The 25,047-nt window shown below is 45.7% G+C and overlaps 1 protein-coding gene across 3 annotated transcripts in view; it reads left to right on the top strand.

The window, feature by feature from the left end:
* The window catches only part of pudp (pseudouridine 5'-phosphatase), a 47,390-nt gene extending 25,771 nt beyond the window's left edge, over nt 1-21,619 (top strand). For 2 of the 3 annotated variants that reach the window (XM_070930573.1, XM_070930574.1), the window contains exons 4-6: nt 7,859-8,077; nt 9,146-9,375; nt 21,153-21,619. In XM_070930573.1, coding sequence (XP_070786674.1) covers nt 7,859-8,077; nt 9,146-9,375; nt 21,153-21,329 — 626 coding nt within the window. In that variant the 3' untranslated portion in view covers nt 21,330-21,619. Of the gene's footprint in view, nt 1-6,699; nt 6,782-7,858; nt 8,078-9,145; nt 9,376-21,152 lie in introns of those variants that run through there. The other variant, XM_070930575.1, reaches the window with a different exon arrangement.
* Nucleotides 21,620-25,047: the final 3,428 nt, after the last annotated feature.

Raw genomic sequence — 25,047 nt, 5'->3', positions numbered from 1 at the left:
TGGACTTCTAACCAAAGGATACGGTGGTGCTTTTGGTCGAGGGAACCGGGGCGGCGCTAACTTCCGGGTTTGGCCGGCAAAAATGAGTCATCCCCGCAGCGCTCTATGACGGTGGTGTCGCCTGATACTGCTTAGCTAGATGTCACTGAAGACTGGATGATGTGGAATGAGCCCTGTTTGTTTATTGGCATTTTAATGCGGTGGAGCCCAAAAAAAAAAAATGCAAAAAATTGCAGACGCTTTAAAGCAGGGCATCAACAACAACGACGACGACAACAAAAGAAAGACAGTCATGTTGTAGGGAGATGAAGTGAAGCAAAAGCACTGATATGTTTTTTTTCTTTTCAACTGCTCGATGGTGGAACAACAAACCTGTCAGGGCTCAGCTTCAAAGCGTCTCCGGTAAACACACACCGAGCCTTTGTGCATACAAACGGGGTAAACGGGGGGGGCGGGGGGGGGTCTCCTTAGGTTTAGCACTTGGAACAGCATCACAATATCTATTTAGTCCATTTAGTCCTCAAAGCTCTGATTATGTACCGTCTTCCGACTGTTTCAATTTGAAACAATGACTTGGAAAGGAAACATATAAGATTATATATATATAAAAAAAAAAAAGATTTAAAATTCGACACTCGGTCCACCTTCGGCTTCTGAGAAACAGCCGTCGTTATTCACGAGGTCGCAAGAGGTCGCTGTAAACGAGAGAAGAGCTGTTGGTTTTTCTGGTGAGGACGTGGTCGTGATTCGGAGAAAAATACACTTATCATACAAAAAAAGGCAAATGTAGACGCACAGTAATGTAGATTTTAAAGGTCCCATATTAAGCTCATTTCATGTTCTATATTTTTATTCTGGGAGTCCGCTAGAGCAGCTTTGCATGATTCACAGTTCATAAAAAGTCCTTATTTATCTTCTCCTGGCCCTTTCTGCAGCACCCTCAGCTCCCCCCCCCCCTCTGTCTGAAACGAGCCGTTTTAGACAAACTGAACCACCTCCGAAAACTCAGGAGGAGTAGCTGGAAATGCATTCGAACTTCCCAGACCAGTAACTCACATACTCAGTAACTTCACTCTTATACAGTGTAGTTTATAAGAGTCTTGTGTTTTGCTTGTGATTTACTGATCCAGGAAGTTGTGAAATCTGTGAATATATTTCCGTCTGTACTGTAAGAAAGCCATTTCAGGAAGGAGTTGTAAACAGGGTTACACATGTAGGAATACGTGCCATGTGATGTTAGCGTATATATTTCCAACCTCACCGAAACTTTAACCTTTTAAAGTGGCCACCAACGCTACATTGTCTGTAATACTTGACACCCAACAGCTAACAGCAAAAAAAAAAAAAACGTACCAGTGCACATTGAGCCAAGTAATATGGATGTTTTTAAATCGGACACAATTTCTAATCCTGTACGCGCACTTACTTATAAAGATCAAAATACTAAACTCCATCACATAAACTCACTCTCCCTGTAATCAACCATCTGATTGAGAATGGAGATGCCTCCAAAATGAGCTCCATAATTACCATTATCATCAGTGAGGGGAAGCCACTTCACAAACACTCCAGTCTCAAGTGCTTTGCGGCCTCCCTCACAGTAAGAGGGAGGACTTTACTCGACAAACACTACACTTTCAGGTTTGTCTCTGTTAATTGAAAATATTCCAAATTCCCAATTAGAGCCGGATTAGAACAGACACTTCACGCGTCCACCAAAACATCTCCAGCTTCGGAAACGTTCGAAGGCAGTTTCAAAAACGGGCTCTACATGAAGAAGTCAAGAAAAGCTCCGTTTTCAGAGCTGTTGTTGGATTCGTTTTACTGTGACGTTATCTTCAGAGGAGGAGGCATATTGCAATTGTTTGGCCCGAGTATACAGTTATGATCTGATGATATGATGGCTTCCTGTACTCTGGGACAAGTGGAAGTACGCCTAGTGGTTAAGGCATGCACAAATTAGTAGCCAGTCTCTGGCCTCTCGCGAAGCCGTAGGTCTGTCGGGTGAGTTTCTTTCCGGAGTATAGAGTAGTCTTTCTTTAAATGTGGCAGGGAAGCACTCCGGTCCTGTCCTCCACCCTCCTCCTGATAACCACTGCCTCTTTTTTTGGGTTTTGGGGCTGGGCAAGCACCAGCGTCTCGAATGGAACCAACTCACTGAGGTGCCGCTTGGGCTCAGAAGGAGGTTTACGGCGTACGAGGCAGGTGCAACAGCTCGGGCCATCTCAGGAAGGGCTCTGTCCTGCAGTTGGACCTCTTTATAATCTTCGTAGTTCCACCGCACCCCCCCCCCCCCCCCCCCCCCCCCCCAAGCTTGAGGGCCTCTCCGTTCCAGTGACAGTGCCGTGGTATATATGGACTGACAGAGTGGCAGACAGAAGTGTGAAAATCCCAAATCATACTTGCAAGATAGCTATTAGCTCTGCTCCTTGACACGCCTCCTGGGCCCAAGTCTCCACACTCTCCACACTTTCCTCCTGTTTTCAGTATTATAATTGCGCTTGGCCCTCCAAATAAATGGAAGTGGACGGGGAGCCTGACAACCCTGGGAGGCGGGCGGCGGATGACAGGGACAGGAGTGGTTTCAGCGTTCGGAGTGAATATTATGTAAATGTACCTCAGTCAGCTGTTCGCCACCAAAAAACGTCCAATTGGAGGACGCATTTCTGTTACGACCCGTCAAGCAAATAAATTCGTTTTTGCAACATTTTGAGATGACTTTTGTTGCGATCGGGCCCCACGTCAACAACACCAGCCAATCGGGAGAGAGCTCTGCTCAGTCGCGAGTCATGGCAGTTTTCCCTGTGTTTTTTTTTGGTTTGTTTTTTTTGTTTTTTGGCGTGGCCAAATGTCACGTCTCTCACCGAGGGGGCCAAGGACGGCCGTCTGCACCAGTTACTCCGCTCTACTTCACCCCCCCCCCCCCCCGGGTGAGCAGTATTGATCTTAGTTGCTGAATTAGCATTTCATATCACCTTTCCTCATTTAAAATGGTGATTGCCGATATCTCACCCAGGACAAATGGTCGGCTGGGGAATTGCGGGCCGAGGGTGATACCGATCAGCCACAGAGAGCTAACGAGCTTATCATCGCAATGTAAATAGCTGTGTGTGTGTGTGTGTGTGTGTGTGTGTGTGTGTGTGTTGATTGCTTTAGGGCCCGTCCCTCCCGTGGAAGTCTCAGGGTGAGTAATCAAAGGATAAACTGGAGGAGAATTACAAATGACTGTATCAACTGGTGGATGTGACGGTGTCGGCTTTAAAAGGATGACCGTCCTTGGCTGCCTGTCATACTGTAAGAAGACCGGATTTATCAACTGGGCCCTCTGCTTCAGTGTAATGACACTGAATGGAGTTATTGATCCCTCGCTACCAAATCGGTAGATTAATTTACCGAGCAGACCTGTTGGTCGATGAGAATCTACATTCCAACTGAGAATGGTAATCATAGGAGCTTCATAAATGGTAATATTTCATCAACAGCGTTTTTGGAAGATGCTGATACTTTTGTAAAGAAACCGATGATAGCTGTGCAGAATCATAACAGTGTTGAGTCCGACAGTCCCCGGATGCAATCAGGCACACCCAGTGGACTCCGGGATACTGGAAGGGTCATGGGTTTCGTGGACTTGAAGAATGCTTATCACCATGCCCCTCGGGGTGTGTTGCGAAGGGTGTGTCCACATAGGGTGCTGCGGGGACGAGTCCTAACACCCGGACTTTGTCTCGAAGTCAGTGGGTTTTTGGTGAGATGCCTGAAATAAGCTTAAGCTTTCCAGATTTCAACGTTCTGTTATACGACATGAAACACGGCCGGCAGGTACTTTGAAGCTTTCACGTGTCTTTTAAAAAAGGCGGTTGCTAACAAAGGGAGATAGCGGAGCTGCAATTCCAGGAGGGCAATCCCACAAGCATCTGGCAAGGTCTGAGAACTATGACAGATTACAAGCCCCATAGTGTTTACGGACTACAGTTCAGCATTTTACACCATTGTCCTCGTTTTCCCGAATGGAGAGAGTGCAAAGTTAGCACAAGCCATAGAGTCACAATACGCCATATTTATTCTTATTTATATAACCGTTTTCCTTTATTTCCTTTATTTTCTTTGTTCAAGGGCAGACTGCAGCGCACCATTCACTCTGCTGAGAAAGTGGTTGGCAGCAATCTGCCGCCTCTGGGACTCCGAGCGGGGGAGATTTGTGGCCGACCCCAGACACAGACTGCTTCAGACCCCCCCCCCCCCCGGCACAACAGGCTGCGGTCCATTAGGACCAGAACCTCCCGCCACAAGAACAGTTTCATCCCGTTTGCAGGAGGCCTCATCAACAAGGCCCGGGAGGAACCCCGACTGATACTGACCCTTATCCCCCTCCCGTAGACACCAACCGTGTTACGTTAACGTGCAGTCTCCACACCTGTCCCTTATACTTCATACTGACTATTCTAGTCAAGTAAACTGTGCCCTATCCGCCATATCAAAGCTGGACCACGCCGACTGCTGACGTCTGACTCGTTATGAAGAGTCAGAAAGGAAATGCTGGCATATGGATCTCAGTGTAATAATTAGGCAGCAAACATAAGAGCTTTGAATCCGAGCTTTCTCCCTGTCTAATCGTAGCGGCGTCTCTGCACCAGGCTCACTCCGGAGGGAGACGTGAAAACTAACTAACTGCGTTCCTGGCTGTGATTTCACCATTCCACTATTTATATCTACAAACACACTGTTTGTGTCAGACAGCAAAGCGTCGCTCCGGGGCTAGTTTCATAGCAATCTCCTGCTACTTCTTCCAGACTGTCATCCTTTTTTTTTGCTATTGCGTTGATTTATGGGATTGGAAGCACCATCAGTATTACACTCTTTTCCAGTGCTGTTTCCCCTGCACTCACGATGCTGCCGGAAACACATACGAATACAAATGCTTTTTTTTTCGTCAGTGCTCCTCCGGAAAGACACAAGGTTCTTGCTCCCAACTTTGTGCTCTCGGGCCGGTCCGAGCAATTCCCTAAACCGCGCGATTGGGCACGAAGCGCACTCGACGGGGCTCCATTTGCGCTCTCACCGTCCCCCTAATTGGACCTGAAATCCGTAGGCTCATTAGAGTGTCCAGGTCGCCGGGTTCTCCCGTTTCCCCCTGACATCTCTTTCACACTAACAAGACAAACGCTGTTCACATGAGGCTTCCAATTATTCCGAAAAATGTGGCAGCGCTGGTAACGACGCAGTGAACCCGCCTTTTGTCGGTAATTTGCTGTGGCACAAATGTCTGTGACACAATGCGAAACGATGAATTCTAACTTGATAAAAAAAAAAATATATATATATATGTGTTATTCAGCATGCTGAAGAGCAGCATCTGAGAACTGAGTGCGCTCAAAAGTTGCGGATGTTCACCTCAACGGGAACTGATTTTTACACACACATTCATTTTGCTTGTAATGGGTCGTGTAACTCAGCCTGTGAAAACAATAGCTGAATGTCTTCCGTGGCTCTGGAGGGAGGCACTGAGAGCTGTGAGCGTAAAGGTGTGTGTGTGTGGGGGGGGGGGGGCTTGCTATGCTAATTAACAACGGATGGCGCAATCCTAGGTCACATTGCGATCAAGGAGCGGACATTGAACGTTTTGCCGTATTACTTGTCCAGGGAAATTTCGCGTGCTATTGAGGCTGGCTGTTGCATTCTGCGGGGGCCGCGTGCAGAGGACTTTGACGATCCGCTTTTGTCCCAGCAAAGACTGCCCGCTGTTGTTCAAACAACGAGTCAGGGGGATAACCACCACCCAAGCAAACCGTGGCTCAGACTCCTGTGACCCAGGGACCACTTAACTAATAACACAAGCGCCACGGGACGTCATTCCAGTCAGTAGACTGACCCTTGGTCTATTCCACCCCTGTCGGCAGCTGTAACCCCATAATTGATTTATTCATTTATAATGTATATTTTCAACTGTGCAATACCGACTTAATTGTACAATAATAGTGCAATAGTCTGGTATACTTTGGCATATACACTGCTTTTATATTGTACATCTCTACTATTATTGCATTTTAACACTATCTATATATGTCATTTGTCAGCATTATTATTATTATTATTATTATTTACACATATTTTTACATTTTTACCTATTTTCTTATTTTCTATTTCTTTTTTTTACAGCTACCTATTTCTTGTGAGTGCCCAAAAGTTATGGAAGTACTAAATCGTGAAATAAGAAATTACGCATAGGGATGTCTCTGGAAACACAAATAATAATAAAAAGAGAAAATAAATCCTTGGAATAAAAAACAAAACAAAACATTTTGGCCATACTATTTAAAAAAGAAAATAAAAAATAGTTTTGCTGTTTCTTAAAGTTGTTTGTGGTGCACGGTTCTTTTGGGGGCGCGTGTAGGATAAATAAAACAACAACAAACGAAGAGTACGAATATAAACGCCACAGGAACTCAATGTGGACTTCCTTTCCCTGTAGCCATTGCGCTGGGACGGCGGCAGAAGAAGAAGAAGAAGAAAAAAAAGAAGAAAAGTGTCAGTGAACGGGCTGAACCTCAATTTCAGACCAAAACATTTAATTTGTGGTTAGTCCTTTGGTTGCTGTTACGCATTTCGCGTTATTAGCCGCTCTTTGTATGCTAGGACACATACGCCGGTGTTAGCTTCTTTTTTTCCCCCCTTTGTCTTTCGTCATATCCGACGCGGAAGTCGACTCCCAACATGTCTGTGCCGAGCAGCGCCTACAAACCCGTGAGCCATGTCATTTTCGACATGGATGGATTGTTGTTAGGTATGGAAACATACTGTGGTGTGTGATACATCTCGTAGGTGTGCTCCTTTCGCGCGAGGTGGCACCAGCGCCGTAGCCACTACAGAAACTCATTCATTCACTTTTAGTAGAGTTAGTAGTCGCGAATGGCGAAGAGTTGGCATGTGTAACGTACTATTACTCAATATAACGTTAGTTTCTACAACTTTATAATGTACGGGTGAATTCGGCATACGTCACGTACACATGCACTGTTGCTTAGCCTGGTTGACATGTAAGTTAGTTGACGTTGCCTCCCCCGAATGTTGACGCACTTTTGAAAGTTGACGTTTTACCGACAGTTCGAGCTCATTTGTTAATCAGACATGAGCCGAATTAAAGGTTCGTATCTAACATATTAGATAGAAGATTTGTATCCAATATAAAGGAGCTTAGTGGATAACTACAGCACAGGTTTTGATATTAATATATAACGTTAATTCTTTATGACTTCAGAAGCTACAGGTGAATTCGGCATACGTCACGCACTGTTGCTTAGCCTGGTTGACATGTAAGTTCATTTTTGTTGCCTCCCCCGAATGGTGACGCACTTTTGAAAGTTGACGTTTTACTGACAGTTCGAGCTCATTTATTAACCAGACATGAGCCGAATTAAAGATTCGTATCTACTGACAGATTTGACATGGTTATATACCCGCCGCTAAGGTAAACATAAGGTTTAAGGATAAGCATGTTTGTGATGTCTTTCCCTGAAAGGAGTAGGTCTGGGCTGTCATTTAATGTTATATTTAACCGTCACAATGTCATTTTCAAAGTCTAACAACAACAACAAAAAGACAGTTTTGGAAGAAACTATAGTTAACTTATCTCATCTTTTGGAGTGGGAAATGCTTTTTGTTCAATAGCATGTGAGTAGCACAGATGACATGGTCTCCAAATTTTGCTTAGGCGCGAGTTCTATTGTCTAGTGAGGAAATAGTGTTGACTGCTGCACTTTTCTTTACTGTATAAGGCGACACATTTGCTTTTGACTTGCAATATGAGGCCACGCTCTTCAGGCTGAAATCCTAAACGACGTTCCGTATTTTCTCCCTGTAGACACGGAGAGACTGTACACCGTGTCCTTCAAGGAAATATGCGACCGCTTCGGAAAGCAGTACACGTGGGACGTGAAGTCGTCGGTGATGGGCAAAAAGGCCCTGGACGCGGCCCAAATCATCCGGGACACCCTGGAGCTTCCCATGGCGGCCGAGGAGCTCCTCGCTGAAAGCAGGCAAATACAAGAGAGGATCTTCCCCTCTGCCAAACTCTTGCCGGGTATGCAACCGCGAGGGCACGTGTGTGTAACATCTGCTATGTGTTTGTTCTGATATTCAGCACTACAGCGGCAGTCAGCAGTCACTTTCTGATTTATTTAATAATGATCAGCAACCAGTTCAGGTAGATCTCCACTGTGGCAGCTTGATTTCAGTCAGATTATGTGTGTGGGGAGTCATGGTCCAATCTACACCAAGAAGTTAGATTCATTATGTCAACACCTGTAGGCTAAATGAGACAGGATGGTTTTCACCTATTTATTTAAAAGCCCCGTATAAACAGACAATCATAAATGATAAATGACTTTCGGCATGGACATTGGCATTCCACCTTGATATGGCCACATTTCAGATGGGCTGTAATAAACATGTTTGGACACATTTCCTTTGACTCAACCTGTCTTTTAACCATATATGCATTTATGCAGAAGAGTGCGCCTACGTTCTCTCATTTGATGTTTATTTTTATTCCAAAATTGGCCTTAACTTGAACTTGAACTCATACACGCAGGCACCGTCCAGGAACAAACTGTGGAGTTATTGGTTTGGCTTTCATTATTTAAACCTTGCAGTGGCTTTTTTAAAAAAAAAATTTATTGGTCCACTTTAAGTGATATATTAACCCGTGACTGAACCAAATTCAAACAAATGCATGTGGATTTTTGGAGACTTTGGAATGGGACACCCTTGTCAGCCCCTTTGTTGACATATTTAGTCTCGATACGTGGACCGTAAAGTACGCCACGTTTACTGGGCACATAGAGATGTGTTCAGTGTCCATGTTCTCTTCACCTCAACAGGTAAATTGAGAAGTCATAAGAGTGTGTTCCTGGAGGGCGTTTTTATTGCAGGTTTTTATAGCCTGTCATCCTTGAAGCTGTAGATTAAAACAGTCCCTCACAACTCTCCGCTCTGCTCTCCGGTCATCACTGAAGTTAGAAATAAGAATAAAAACATATTCCCCCATGGTTGTCTGTCTGAGGAGGTGCTCCACATCCAACAGGGATCTTTTATTGAAAACATTGGTCTTTTTTAATAGATATCAACCGATTATATTATATGTCGTTAGGTGTGGAGAAACTGGTTCACCATCTGCAGAAGCACAACATCCCCATCGCAGTGGCGACCAGCTCAGCCAGCGTGACGTACGAGCTGAAGACGAGCCAACACAAAGGCTTCTTCGGCCTGTTCGACCACGTTGTTCTGGGCGACGATCCCGACGTGAAGAGCGGCAAACCTCAGCCTGACTCCTTTCTGGTCTGTGCCAGCAGGTTCAACCCCTCGGCCTCTCCAGAGAAAGTGAGTACTTCCTTAAGTAGTCTTACTTACTGTTAAACTATGAGAAGCCAATAAGATCTAAACTCTAAAACCGTTAAAACCATTAATTGAGCTGATGCTTTCGTCCAAAGCGACTTTACAATAAGTGCATTCAAGTCAAACATGGGATCATGGATCATGGAAGTACGTCAGCTTCATCGTGTGTGTGTGTATATATATATCTTATATCTAGCTGTGTTTAGCTGCCTGTATGTCAGCCAGTAGCTTTTTATTTGCAGCTAATGTGTTCCATTTGGAAGTAATGGAGGCAGGGCCGCTCTCTGCACAGACAGGCTCGCGCTTCTGCTGTGGCACTTTGATCAAAAGTGGCGAGCTTTCAGGGTTCAGAGGCTGTTTAAGATATATTTTCAGACACTCTGGAAGCCCTTTCGCAGCGTTGAGTCAGTCTAAAATAGCTGCCAAATATCTCACTAAAAGACACCAAATAACAGTGCGAGGCCTGACCTACTTTCATGAAGACACTCACGCTGGAGACCACATGTTAAAAATGTGGTAGTGCAGTTCGAGTGTCTTTTTAGGAATTTGCTGTCTGTGGTGCACATTGTCACCTATAAAACATAATCTCAGCATGTTAATGATTACATTTTTTTTTAGATTTAACAAAAAGTTAAAGTTTTTTTTGCGACTTAGCACCCCTACAATTTTCGAAGGGCAATTCACCCTCATGGTCAGAGGCCTCCGCTCCGATGAAGACCCCTGGCGGCCTATTTGGGGCCAAAGCCCTCCCTCTCCTGACCCTGAAAATCTCCTTGTCCGTGCATAATGCTATACAGACCACTTGGATGACCCCACTTTTATCACTGAATTGCTGCCCGAAACTCGAGCAAGTTGCTGATCCTCTTCTGAGACTTCTGACGACCCTCTGGGCCTGGGGTTCTTAAACCTTTTATGGAGTCTTTTTAACCTAGAAGAACCTAGCAGAACCTAGATTTGGCTCACCGGATGCAGGCTGCTGGGGTAAGTCTGCGTTGTGTGGTAGCTACGCGGTGTGTGAAAACTATGCAGCCTCTCCTTTTTGTTTTAATATGTGTTGACTCTGTAAGAAGTGTCAGGATATTGACGTTTTAGTGGCTGAATGATGCTTGTTTGTGTTGATTTAACTGACCAACGTTTTACTTTTCATCTAAGTACAATTTGACACCCTAAGTTGATTGAGTATAACATCCGAGGACTCTCTCCATCCCTGCCGAGAAGAAGGTTGTTCCTTTGACCCCGTCAGCCTCCACCAATCAAATGGTCATGTTTACATCTGCACAGTGGTGGGGGGTGATCGAGATGAAAGCGTTTGCATCTCGGAGGGAAGTGCTGCCTGAAAGGTTACTTGTCATTATAGCCAGGGAACATCGATCACCATGGATACTGATAGATGCCTTGCTCATTCAGCTTTTATATTATGTACTGTCACCTTGTAAATGCGCGATCTCCCCCCGAACAATCACCGTGCTGTAAAATATGTCGTTTGTCCTTCTGTAGTTGATTGAATGTTTCTCAGATTGTTAAGGGACCTGGAAGTACACTGACGTATGTGTTAACAAATAGAGTCTTGTTGTTGTATGATGTTGATATAGGCAATACACACAGAGTATGCACCTAAACCGCAACGCGACTCTGAGGAGCATTTGAGCAAGAGATCTATTCCTCCTCTGAGGCAGCGAACGCGACGTATATTTCGAGCTTAACGAGATAATTTCGGGCTGATGAACAGCAACCTCCAGCCCTTTAACTTCTCATCTTGCTGAAGCGATGCAGAGGTGTACTCTCGGCCAGCGTGTGCTGTGGAAACCAGACCATGGACTTTTCATTTCCTTTTTCTAAGCATCGCCTTCAACTGGCACATCTCTCTGTATTCACTTTCGTTCAGGGCAGCAGCCGTGTACAAAGATTGAATCGGCAACATGCCCTTGGAACATGAATCCTGTTCACACAAAAAAGAGAGAGAGAAATAACTGTTGTTTTTTTTTATTTTTTTTTAAAGTAACTTTGATATGAAGCTTTTTCACATTAACAGCTGCCCACTCACATTACTCATGGCATTCAACGTCAAGGCAAACAATTCCGCGTTTGTGGCAAGTGAACTGAATGTTTATGAGACACTTTATTTCCCTATTTGTATGAATGTGTTCATGTGCGTTCATCAGCTGGAAGTGGTGGTGTGTGGTACCAGCTCGGTCGCCATCGGTGTGTGTGTGTGAATGTGTGAGTGAACAGCTGAATGAGACTTCGCTGCGAAGCGCTTTGGGAACCGTGAAGGTTGAAAAGCGCTATATAAGTGAGATAATGTACCATTTCATTTATTATTTACAGTGTATGCGGGCGATAATAATAATAATAACAACATGTTACCTGAAGTAACATGGAGCACTGTCAGCTGACTTCAGCTAACTTGACAGGCTACATGGCAGGATACATTTAATTTAGTTGTGGTCACGCGCTTTGACTTCCTTTTTGACATTTCTGACACAGCTTTCACTCTGGTTATACTGAATGGTACTGCATGGCTTGTGATAACTTCCCCAGTAACCCCCCCCCATGATAATCCCCAAGAGGACATGGTCATAAACCTGCTCCGAATCCACAAAACACATGCAAACTGGATAGGCAGTGAAGTTTGGAAAATCAGGCCTCAAGTATCCTGACAAAAGCTTTCCCCCAATAGTTGGAGCACACTCTCTGGTCTCCTTTTTTTTTTTTTTGAAAAAGGGAACCGTCACATCGGCCATTCCTGCAGGAACTGTCCCCGACCTCCATGCAACATTTGAAGAGGCGCCTCTATCAAGATAACCACACGATGTCCAGAGGCCTCGGCGTCTAAAATCCCGCAAATCTCACCCACCGAAAATGTACAAGGCTTCCTCCTGGGACCTTTTTTTTTTCTCCTCGATGCATTACATGTTTAATAATGTTTTACCACAAATGGCTGCATAAGGACACGACACAGAGGGTGTTGTATACTCTAGCCCTTTGAGGCAAATTGTGACTTGTGATATTGGGCTATATAAATAACTCAACAAAATGCATAACATAGGTCCAGTCGTTTTTTTTTTTAGACATTTATGCCTTTAACCTTTAATAAAAAGCGATAGAGACCTGATATCGTCATTGAAACTCTAAAACCCTGCGTTTGCAAATGGCTTCTGGATGATATAGAAACCGAGGTGCAGTCAAATAGTGAGCCTTTTCCTCATACCGCATTTTGGTATTTACAGTCAATTTAACAGATATATTTGAGGCATCCAATAGATTTATTCTTGCTAACTCCTCTCCTCTCACTTAAAAGGCTGTTTGCCGCAAATAGGTCTGCCTGTGGCAATGCGCACCTGATTTTTCTTTTTTTTTTAAATCAGGAGCCAGCCACGGTTAAGGCTGGCATTTTTCTTGATGAGATATGAAACGGAGGCTCAGAGGGGGGAATCGACAGAGTGTTCAGTGGAATAACGAATGATGATGCGTCACTCCCCGGCTCCCACTCCGTGACAGAGGAGAGGAGGAGGAGGAGGAGGAGGAGGAGGAGGAGGGCTGAGCGGCGGAGACACGAGGCAGGAGGAGGAGGGAGACGGAGTGCAGACAGAGGCGAAGCTGAGAGGGAGGAGGGCGGAGAGGACGAGGTAAACAGAAGAAGCAGACGTATGGTAATAACACACATCCATTTGTCAGCTCTTCCTGTCCTAATCTCAACCCTGATGGGGGGAAAAAAACAAAACCCTCCAGCTTGTTTTTCGTTACTAAGAGACCAGACAGACCTAGACTTAACATAACTGTGTCCTGAGTTGGACACTTTTTTTTTTTTTTGCTGCTAACCTTCTATTACAATTTCACTTTTAACTACTAATATAAATGTAATGTTTTCAGTTCATTTAATGATGTATAAGTAAAGTCCATCTTCTTGCTTTTCCAGCCTAATATTGTTTAACCGTTTACTTTAACCGTTGCTGTCATACAGTGATAATGATCAAATTGTGTTTGGACCAGTGGATAACTGCAACGTTAGTTAACCGTGCCTCAAACGATGTTGTGTCCTCAAAAAACGCAACCCGGTCGTCTTGTTATTTTTCCCGTGCTCCTCTGGCGGGCAGGAAAATGGCGGCATTGTCGTGACTACCAAATAGAGGGAGATAAACGACCCCGTAGCCCCCTCCTGAATGGTGTGTAGCAATGGTCCAGGGTTCTTTCCCTGTGGTGGCACTCGTAATGTGTTGATGGAAGTCGTGTTTGTCGGGATGTTTGCTCTGATGCCACGCCTGCGTCCGCTTGTAGACTGCTGTGATGATGACTGAGCTGAGCTCCAGAGGAAGGTAGAGTGGACGGTATGAGATTGACAGACGCTCCAGGTTCAAAGAGTAGGAACGGTCTTAGTGTCCCAGGGGTTTGCACCACTTGTTGTCAGTCGTGACGCAAACCCCTCCACCCTTGGATTTAACAGACTCTCTCCCGATCTATCCACACAGAACACAGCACCGCACGTAACGTTTAGGCGTCGTCACGAGCGTTTACAACGTGATAACGCTCAAGACTGAAGCGCTCGCTTTCCGCTGCAAAAAGAATGAATGTTTAGCTGTCATGGTTTTAGTTTCAGGATCATGCAAACAGCGCACAGCCGCGGGAGGGTGCTCAGAACTGTTTTTACCTACATTTCATCAGCATGTCCACAAACCCCACCAGGGGAAGTAATACCCTGGACCATGTTTATTTAACAAACAGCTCTGGTAAATCAGAACAGCAGCTGATTTTGAAAGGGTCCAAAGGATGCTAAAAGACCATAGCCACCCCAGCCACAGCCTGTTTACCACCGCTGTTGATGGGCTGGTGATGGAAAGGCCTCATTACAGACACAAACCGAGAGCGTGGATCAGTGTACAGGGTCTTTTTGCGGTCTGTCCCTCTCGTAGATGGTCCTGTTAGCGACGTGATAGCCAGCAGACCCCTGAAGTGACGACTCGTACCTGCCGCATCTCGGCCATTTTACACAATGTGGAAAAACTAAAATTTGAATGAATCATATTAATCTGATGTCTCACCCAGCCCTACCCTCAATCATTTTAGTGTTTCTGTGGTAAATATTCACATTTTACCACATTGACTCGTCCTGATAGGCATGTATCGGGGGGGCTTTTAACACCGATTGGCTGTTGAATTGATGCAACACGGGAAGAGTTAGATAACTGTTGTGTGTCCCACTCAGAGTGATTTCATGAAAACGTCCCCTGCAGCAAAGCAAATCTATTACAGGATGTGATTTAATGGGACGTCCAGAATGCCGGGGGCAGAGCAGAGGAAGCCCCACGTCCCTCACTGCGAACACCAGCAGTTCAGTGGCCTCACGGGTGAGTAATGCGGTGTCGACCGCTCGCTGTCTGGGCCGACCGAAAGGGACTGAAAACTACTACCCCCTTTTTTCCACGGAGAGCAGAGGCGTTTCTCACAAGTCCAAAGTAACGCTGTTGATGAGACGGGAGATTATACCAAAGGTGTGCTCGGCAGCCTGAATAAGATTAATGAAACATGAAAGTGCGCTGGTTCGTGCTGACGCTGATAGCGAGGGAGAGGGGCAGAGAGAACCGGTTCTTCCCCTGTCATTAATCATACAAGGCGTTACACCTGGGGAAGCCTTTATAATCCAGATATTCAAATCAGGTCCAATTAAGACGTGAACATTTCTATCTGAACGTGAAATTGGCCCATTACTGCTCTGACAAAGCTTACCATATTCACCCTTTACAAATGTTCAAACCAAACCAATCAAACCAAATGTTAAATGTTCCCTTGCTAAGTGGTTGAGGTCATTGTTTAGATGGTAAGTCCGCATTGATCCTCCCAGAGATTCTTTCCCGGAGGGCCTTCCAGTGGCCGTGGTTCTGCCTGAGACGAACTGAGGCATCGGCAGGACTCCTCCATGGTGGTAGCTTTTGGTGGCGCCGGTTTGTGCGCCGTTCAGCATCTGTGGTCCTGGCTCGACACAGCGGTGCTTTGGCAGTTTTCTGACCCGTCCCCCCCCCCCCCCCCCGCTAACCCACATGAGTGCAAGAAAGTGGGGCACAAAAGCGCTGCCAAAGCGACGCATTCGCCCCTTCAAGGCAATGATTTGGTCAGGAATCACCGGCGCCACCGGTGAGTGCCTCTCACCTCATCCTTTCTCGGATGCACTCGAGCCTCGAGGGCGCCTCTGCCCGCCTCTCTGCAATGATTCCCGCCGGAGTACGAGAAAATGGGGGCAAAAGGAAACAATAAAAGTGTCATCCACATTTGCCCCTCCAAAGCGTTGATCTTTGTTGGCAGTGCTCTGGATGCGAGTGCCTCTCAGTGTTTGGGGTGCTATCTGGATGGAAATAGCAGCAGCCTAACCGTGTTGTGCATCGATCCATATTGAATCCGTGGCGCTGTCCGTGGTGCTGAAGTAGCAGAAGGCTTTGCAGTTGCGCCTTTTTCTCTCAGTTTCATCTTGGATCTCTAACATCCTCTAAACTACATAGGCCGACTATAAATACAATATACTATATTGTAGCCTATATACTCTATAGAGTAGTGTCACGCCGTGGCAACGCCTGTAGTATTGCTATAATATTTCTATGATCTTTCAGTCTGTGTTGCCGAAAATACACCCCCAGAGATTTGCAGACATTCATTTTTTTTTGGCTCAATAGTGAGTTTCCACGGGATTTTCTTTGAGCCAATTGTCTTGTGCCCTTGGCAGTACCTACAAAAATAAATATATGTATGTCGGCCACAAACCATTTTTCATTCCGTATCCAGCGGGAAAGGTAAGAAATGTTATTTAAAAAAAAAAAAAAACGACGTGACCTGCTGCGAGCTGTAATAAATGTTTGATAATGACAAATAAATAGATCAATGATTTAAAAACAGGCAGAAAGCCCCACGTTTGATTAAAATAACAGTGGCGTCATTTTGTAGAATAGCAGCAAATCTCCAAACCCCACGTTTTATTACTTCTGAAAAGAGAACAATATATAAGTTCAAAAGGCTGAAAATAAGCAGGGGAATGGCCCACAAGCAGTGAACATTTCCAGTGTCTTAGTCCTTTTATGGAGAGGTCGGTGGCCGCTTGATTTGTCGAGCCAGTTGCCAGTGTGGCCATAATGGCCGTGGCTGTACGTGTGACCTTTTTTGAGATACGACGCCACGATTTTATACGATACGTCTATTGTATTTTTTTTTTTGGCGCGCGCCGTGAGCCAGTCAATGGTAAGAGACTTAGGAGGCGTCGATTCTGTGGAACATGTGTCGGAATGGCAGGTGGACAACACATAGCAGCTAAATAAGGGCGTGTCCAGGTATTTTTGAACCGTGGAAGTGTAAATCAGCGAGTGTGGCCAGTTAGATAACGCTTTCCATTTAGAGATTCCGAAGCGAAAGCAGTGGAAAAGTCGGCTTCCCAAACAGGTCAGCGCTCTCTCTCTCTCTCTCTCTCTCTCTCTCTCTCTCTCTCTCTCTCTCTCTCTCTCTCTCTCTCTCTCTCTCTCTCTCTGGTTGCATCGTGAGCACAAACCGAGGAAATTAAACTTTTTAGATATTTCCATTTTTAAAGCATTATGTCACACTGATTTGGATTGATTCAAAGTAATAACTGGGATGGGAGCATCAAACATGGGAACACAAGGAGGGCATTTTAAATGCGATTTTAAATAATATCTCAACCTCCGTCCTGTTTTGACTTGAAGCACCCACATTGGTGTCATTTCTTACAGCATGTTTCAAGCTTTTGAGTCCACTGCGTCTTGTCAACAACGTGTAATTGAAATTCTGGGAGATTTTCCAGGAACTATAAAGCTGCGACTGTCTGCTGTCACATCGAACGTCCAACATCAGTGGAGTAAACGCGCATAGCGCGGCAATGCCTATAAAGGAACCCAGCTGAAATGTAGCAGGGGCGCCCCGCCTCAATCAGGTTTACCCTTCATGGGCAGCCACTCATTGTAGGGGGTGTGTGCGGCCAGCAGCCAAACAGGGCCCGGGTCTTCTCCAAATCGCTGCACGCAGGCATCGGCTGCTGTCATCTCGCCACAACACGCTCCTCCACTGAGGCCGACTGTATGTGTTTGGGCCAATGTGTTTCAGACAATAGCGAAGGTGTGTGTGTGTGTGTGTGCGTCGGCTCCGATGAATCCTGCTTGTGTTTTGGTTGTAGGCCTGGGTGGACAGGTTGTAAATCTTCCGTGGCATCCCTTGGAAGAGGGTACCGGCGGGTGCTACCTCTCCTCACGGGTCCACCAAGAGGGAAGTAAAGTCAGGAGGCCAGCCGACACCGCTGGGAGCCAACTTCGAAAGCTCAGTACATCTAAAACTTTGTTCAGTCACATTCACATGTTGTAAACTCCACAGTGACAACAGAAGCCCACTGGTATATCCCTCCCTCCTCTGTTTGAAACAAGGCTCTTTATTCCTTTTTAATCCCAGCAGAAGAGCGGCATTTAAAGCTCAACTGAAAAAAAATTGCATGCTATTGTTCCTGCTGGAGCTTACAGATCCGCCCTGTGAGTCGCATGTCATGTGGAAAAAAACAAAAAAAATAGTGCCAAATCACAACAAAAGACATCTCATGACACTTTTACCAATAGAGCAGGTCTAGATCGTACTCTTTATGATATTCCTACAGAGACCCCACCATGAGCGAGCACTAAGATCTACATTTGTAGTAAGAACTAAACAGGGGGAACCAGAAAATCCTCACACTGGAGAAACTAGAGACCGAGCACGTCTCACTTGATAAGTGACGTTAAACAATTTGGTCAAATAATCAAAACCGCTGCTGATCACCATTTTAGCACGATTCTGTCGAATTAACGCGCAGGTTGCAGGACGTACGAGCTCGAACGCGGTGATATATGCGTGAAATACACACATGAAAAACACTTAAGCCCACAGCGCTGCTAATGTTTGACCTTCAGCCGACAGGAACAGCAATTCATTCCCATTTCTCTCGTTTTTAAATCAGTGGCTCGCTCCGGTGTGCCTAGAATGTGGGTTATGAGGATTTATGTTGGCATGAAAATGTGGTTAAACCCCCCCCCCCCCCTTTTTTTTTTTAAATGTTGAGTAAAGTGAGTTTCAGTGGATTTAGCTTGTTACATTTTTATGAGGCTTTGTTGCTCTGTGGCTGGGTGTTTAACAAGCAGAACACCGCCTCTCTGTGTGACAGCCACTGTCGGGGAAGTGGTTTTGGGCCACAGTCAGCAGTACTCTGTTGATGCTGCTGTGGTTTCCTGCTGCGGCCACTCGAGGTAGAAATGTGTACACGTAGCGGTACTCTCTGACAATAACCGTTGGATGAAATGGACCAGGTTGACCACGTTTACAACTCAAGTGCGATATCATACATATTCAGCCCCACAAAAATCGTCTCTGTGAGCCAGGGACTTTTTTTTTTTTTATTCCACGATAGATGCAAATCAGGGTAAGCCCCGACTCCACGCCCAGGGAGTGATGGTAATGCGATGTTTGGTAAGACCGTAAGAAGAGTACTCAAGCCTTTCGCGCAACATTCGTGCAATACAAGGTGCTTAACAGTGCAATAAAATACAACAATACAATGAAAATGAGACCAGTGTAGCGCAGCAGAGGAGGGTAGATTGCAATAAGTTAAGATTAAGGGAATGCTAAAAAAGCTAAAAAAAAGGTATGTCTTAAGGTTTTTTTTGGAAGGTGTTTACAGATTGTGGCGCCCCTCAGCTCCTCTGGCAGGCTGTTCCAGAGACGAGCACCGTAGTTCTTTGTCCTCGCCCAGGGAACAGCGAAAAAGGACCGGTGCCAGAGGACCTGAGGGGTCGAGAGGGAGCATACTTTGCTAGGCTGCATCATCCATTTCCATACAACACATTGGAAGCAGATTAAAGGTAATTTCGCGAGCTCATTGTGTAATTACCAGTTTTAATTACTCCCAATCAAGGGAATTAGCGAGGGCCCTCCGTTGCCGCTCTCTTAAGTGCTTCCGTCATTGTTCGACATCCTCAGGTTTCAGGCTTAGTGACATCATAGAAGTCAATTATGGTTTTAAGAGACTCGAGGAGGCCTCTTTGTTCTACCTGGGTATTAGAGTCGAGACAAACAAAGGTCCTTAAGGCGTCCTCTGAGACTTCGCTTTTGATGGCTTCTGTAGAGCTTTACACTAATTTTGCGGCTGTTTTCCTTTTATTCATGCTGAAGTGCCGTTTCCAACCCAGGAAGGTGAAGCTGTGTTTTAACCCAATAATAAATTCACTGTCCACAGTTATATTAATTATTCACCTCACCTTCAGCGAAACCTCTCTCACGCCGCGCATTCTCTTGCAGAAGGTGGACCGAGGGTGTTTTTACCGGCCATGCGCGTGCATGAATACCAATACGACTGTTTTATTTCTTATTTCTGTTATAGTATTCTTGAGAGATTCTTTACACAATCCCCATTTATTGGGCCCAAAGGCCTTTTGAATAATACAATGAACTCGTTCCTCCTCAGTGTGACACAGAGCCAAGGACACTTCACTTACCTTCTTTCCAGCAAAACAGTGTTTTAGTCCGGGAAGGTCTTTCCTGCTCTTTCAGCCTTTGTTGAATGGGTATTCAGCGTTGACAACCGTAAAAAAAGATAGGGTCTATATTTCTAAGAATCGTGCATTGAAGTTGTGCTTGTGTAACCTATAATGTATAACTGTGGAAAAAAAACCCAACCCAGATTGTTAGAGAATGCACCTTTGTAAGTATACATGTTCCACTGCAACGTTGGAGGTAGATAATGGCTAAAGGACAAGCTCAAAGTAATGTAATCTGATCTGGGATCTTAAATCCGTATCAGCGCGCATTAAACACTCTTGAACTAGACATTAAACTGTTGTTGAATGATTTAACACTGTGGTCTAGTTTCACAGTGGTAAGCTGGTGGTTGCTCTGCAGCGATGTGTGTGTTGCTTTCACGCCAAACCGGTTTGTTTAGGCTGGTGTGAAAAGCTGTCAGTCGAACTAAAGAAAAAAAGACCGTTCTGATTCACACTTGTCTGCGGAAGAGCCGACGTGATTGGCCGGTTCCGTGCTAGCTAACCCCCGATTGGCTGTTTGAGTTACCTAAGTAGTTGCGTGAGTAAATATTAATGCCCCTGTCCCTAAGAACGGTTTACTCCTGAGCCCCCAGTCCGTCCCCTTTCCTGCCTGCACACCCCTGAATGTGATTATTGGATACCGACAAGTGATTAACCTCCCGGCGAAAGTTCAGCCGTGTTCATTTACTGCAGCCTTTTTTTGAACACGTGCATTAGCCTCCATGTTTTTCTTTATACTTTGACTTTGGACAGGCGTGACATCCGAAGCCTTTAACAGGCAGGATTCCAGGATTAACCTGGATTATATTCCACTGCACGGGTGGTGGCTTTTATCGAATCCAGCCTCCGGATACGCACAAGGACTTGGATGAGTTGATCAGGTGATCTTCAATGCAGAGGCTGAAAATGCAAACAAAGCCAATGGAAGAGGGATTTGTGGAGGGGGGGGGGGGGGGGGGGGGGGGGGGGGGGGCACACACCGTTCTTGAAATTGTAATTGATTAAATGGATGTTCCACCTGGCAGACGTAAACAGGAGTCCTCTGAGGAATATCAAGTTCATCACACTGAAAACGGAAATTGTTTCTCAGTTTCCCCCCGTGTTTGCCTTTGGTGTCAGTTCTGCGGCGCCTACCGGGGTGAAATCCAGTAGACGCGTAATAGGCTTATGGGGATAATATCGCTTTGTTTTTCCCTCTCCTCTGTCCTTGCTCAGTGTTTGGTGTTTGAAGACGCTCCCAACGGCGTGAAGGCGGCGCTGGCCGCGGGGATGCAGGTGGTGATGATTCCGGACGACAACCTGAACCCCAGCCTCACCCGGGAGGCCACGCTGCGACTCCGGAGCATGGAGGAATTTGAGCCGCCGCTCTTCGGCCTGCCGGCGTACGACTGAGCCCGGGGGTGGGGGGGGCAAAACAAAACACAGGCCTTAAAACCACGCCGTGTAATTCAATCTTTGTGTCGGACCCCACTGTCATTCTCCGACAGAGACGATGATATAGCGAGAAAACCAAGCCCTTACCGTGTTGTGGATCCGTCAGATCACATTCAATGGACAGAATACATGTGGCTAGTTGAGGTTTGTGGATTTTCACCTCTTAAAAATCTGCTGCCATCCTAATACGAGGAACAGAAATTCATTTGTGATGCTCAAAACATTAAAAACGTGTTGATCTGCTGATCTAGATGTCTAAAAAAATGTCCATTCTTTCATTTAAATTATCAAAATTTGGCGTTCTGCAGCAACACTTTTTGTTGTTGTTGTTGTTGTTGTTGTTTGGATGTTTCTGGTCAAAGTAGGAAGCTCTTGAACACACACACACACACAGTGGATCAGTCAAAATACCATCTATGCAAACACTGTCCTTGTCGCACATTGTGCGGCCTCATTGGAATGCCAAAGACACGACTACCCCCTCTCCTCGGTGTAATCCAGTAAAGAGGCTGTGAGTCGTCCTCGCCCCTTCTTCTCCCTCTCTGCTCATGTCTGCCTCTAACACTTAACCACAGTTCACATGTCCCCGAGTCTCATCGCCGAGTAGGGCTTTAACGGAGGAGCCCCCCCCCCTCCCTTCCTCCTAGGATGCTGAAATAGGATTTCACCGCTCTCCCCATACCACTTCCTCTCCATGCCTTCCTTGCCTTTCATCCTCCTCATGGAGGGGGGGGGGGGGGGTGGTAATTCTCCTCAGCTCACACACTCATCACTGTAGTTCTACATGTCATTTACCCCCCCACCCTCCTGGCCTAAAGCGTGGTTCACTTCGGTCTTTGTGTGTTACGCTATTTCCATCTATTTTGAAATTAATTTTTCTTCCCGACTTTTGATTCTGGGTTTAATTAGACTTATTTTCAGATATATGTTTTCCTTCAGGACCATCAAATGTACAAAGAATCAAAGTCATGCGTGTATGGATTGGGGGGGGGGGCTCATTTTTAATTATTATTCAAGCATTTCATTTAAGTCATATAGCTCTTAGTGATCTTGTCACATACAGTTCACTGGCTGTATAGTCCGATGCAAGTGGCCTTGGTCTTATTTCAAATATGAGAGATTTTTAGTGGCTAAGATTATATTATTATTGTGTTAGCTTTTGTTACTCCCAGCCCCCACCCGATTTGTGTCACTTTTCAACGGGGGGAAAAAACTCACCTGCTTCTTTTTAGCGTCGCCAGTGTTCTTTTGACACCGAAATGCGGCTTATGAAGAGCCTTTCCTCTCAGCTCAAGATAACGGCTTCTACTTTCATACTTAAAAAAACAGCTACCCCTCTAAGGCCTTTTGGCCAGGTGACTGTACAGCGTGGGGTCAGCCACTCTCTGAACCAACCTGTTATAAAAATCCATGAGAGCGCTTGAGGCTACAACCTTTAAAAAAAAAAAAAAAAAAAAAAAAAAACTAAAAAAGAAAACTCCATCCGTCTTCCAAAAAAAGATAAATTAGCATTCTCTCCCGTTTCTGTCAAATACCCTCCTCTTTTATCCTCGCCGCAAACCTCTTCAACTTTAATTCTGCCTGTGAGTGAAGAGGAGGGCAGGAGGAGAGAGATAGCTCCCTGACATGTTTCCCAGCCCCCATCCCCCCCCCCCCCCCCACCCCCCCCTTCCTCGTCTTCGTCTGTGCTCGCGACTGATAGGCTAGAGAGTGGCTATGGGACACATTCATCTTCAGCGTCAAGGTTTTATATCCGGATTTTTATCGGAGCTCAGACAAGCAGCTCCTCTACAGGCAAAGAAAAAAAAAGAAGAAAAAAAAAACGCTGGACGCCAGGGAGAGACGTTGCATGGATGACCTCATTTTAAACATTAAAGCTTTTTTTTTCCTCCTCCTTACGGGGCTGCCAAACAGTCCCTCCGACTGAATGGGGAAAGAGCAGGATGGGAGGGGGGGGGGGGTTTCTGTACATTTCCTTCAATCTTGTCTCGGGTCAAAAAATGTTACTGTCTGAATGTGTGTGTTTTTCCTCCGGGGATCTTTTGGAAAGAAAAGTCATCACCTTGCTGAAGGAATGTGGGATTAAATCCCCGAATCCGCTGAAGCAACAGTGATTATTAAGTATTTTAATTGATTTTATTATTATTATTCTTTTTTTTTTTGATTGTCTGACAGAAACCGTCATAATCCAAAAGTTTGCATCTTTATGCTCCTCAGTGGTTCTCTGTATGCGCCAACTTCTTTGTGTTAATAGTCTTAAGGAAATCCTTCTTTTCTTTTTAAAGACTTGTGCAACTTTAGATTTCTGTATTCTCGACACCAAGCAATAAAAAAAAAAAAAAAAAAAAAAAAGCATATCTCAAAGTCTGCATATCTCCAAAGCGCAGGCCGCGGCTGAACTGCCAAGAAAGGATAGAGCGCAGAAGAATGCCAAGATCCGAAAAGGAAGTAGTGCCTGCCGGATGCCATTTTGTGTCCTGCTTGCCAAAGCGCGCAACCTCGACTTGAACCAAAAGGGATTTCGTGGAGATGAAGATATCGGAGGCCTCTGACCGCGGGAAGCGCTTTCGTCTGTTGTGAGATAGGACGCCGACTGCGAAAGTGACGAGCGCATACTTGCTTGATTTACGGGAGCGGGTGGCGGGGAGGGGACGGTGTCTGGAAGCGGATTTGAAGGAAGCAAAGAGGAGTTTAGTGCGCAATTAAGGCCGGACGAGATCCGATTAACGTGTTCTGCAGTAATGCCTCGTGGAGTTAGACGCTTCTCTGTTATCCTTTGGCATCTTGGGAGTTTGATATCATTCATTAATGAGGACTCATCAGGATTTCACCTACCTGTCGAGGCCTAGAAAACCTCCAAAGGAAGGCAACCCAGGAGGCCTCCTGATCCGGGTGCTCGGACCACCTCAGCTGGCTCTTCGACGCAAAGGAGCCCCTATCTCTGAGCCACCCTACAGAAGAAGAGAAAAAAAAAACCTCATTACGGCCCGCTTGTATCCGCCATCTCGTTCTAGTTCTTTAATAATTTTGTATGCTTTTAATTTGAGCCTGCGCGGCTCCGTTGAATTATTTATGGTCGGATCTGTAATGATTTTTAATCGCATCTATATCTGTTCCACCTTGCTTTCCACTTCTTGTGTGACACAGCCGGTGTTAAACTGGCTGGGGAATAGCACATTTCGGCACGCCTCGGCAGACGCCCGGCTGCGATATCGCACTTTGGCACATCATCTCAAAGGTTTTCTTCGCGGCGGAGGGCTCGGCGAGAGTCAATAGTGATCTAATGCAGAAAGGAAAATGGGAAGTAAAAGGGAGCCTATGAATACTTTACACAGGCTTCCCTGTGAAGGGGGAACAGCGACAAACGAGCTAACAGAGCATCAGCACACTTCACTCCGAGCCTTCCCTCTCTTTTGAGGCGCACACTATGTTAGGTTAGTTAGGACGTGCGTGAACAATTGAGGACAACGGGCACGGCCGTCCCCTCTACAGAGACGCCTCCACAGCTGCGATAAAGGGGGAAATTCAATATAAACGTGTACAGTTGGGAGAATACTGCAGCTTAAAGGAAAGCAAATGATGCAGTAAAGGGTCGCCTGGGTTCAATAAATAAAAAGTGCCTCGGGCTTCGCGGGGAGCGCTCCAGGGGAGCTGGTCACCTTTTGATTTCTTGAAT

Source organism: Enoplosus armatus, chromosome 24 (genome assembly GCF_043641665.1).
Source record: "Enoplosus armatus isolate fEnoArm2 chromosome 24, fEnoArm2.hap1, whole genome shotgun sequence".
NCBI classification, from domain to species: Eukaryota; Metazoa; Chordata; class Actinopteri; order Centrarchiformes; family Enoplosidae; genus Enoplosus; species Enoplosus armatus.
Note: the sequence above shows the minus strand (reverse complement) of the source record. Positions and strands in the feature narration are given on the sequence as shown.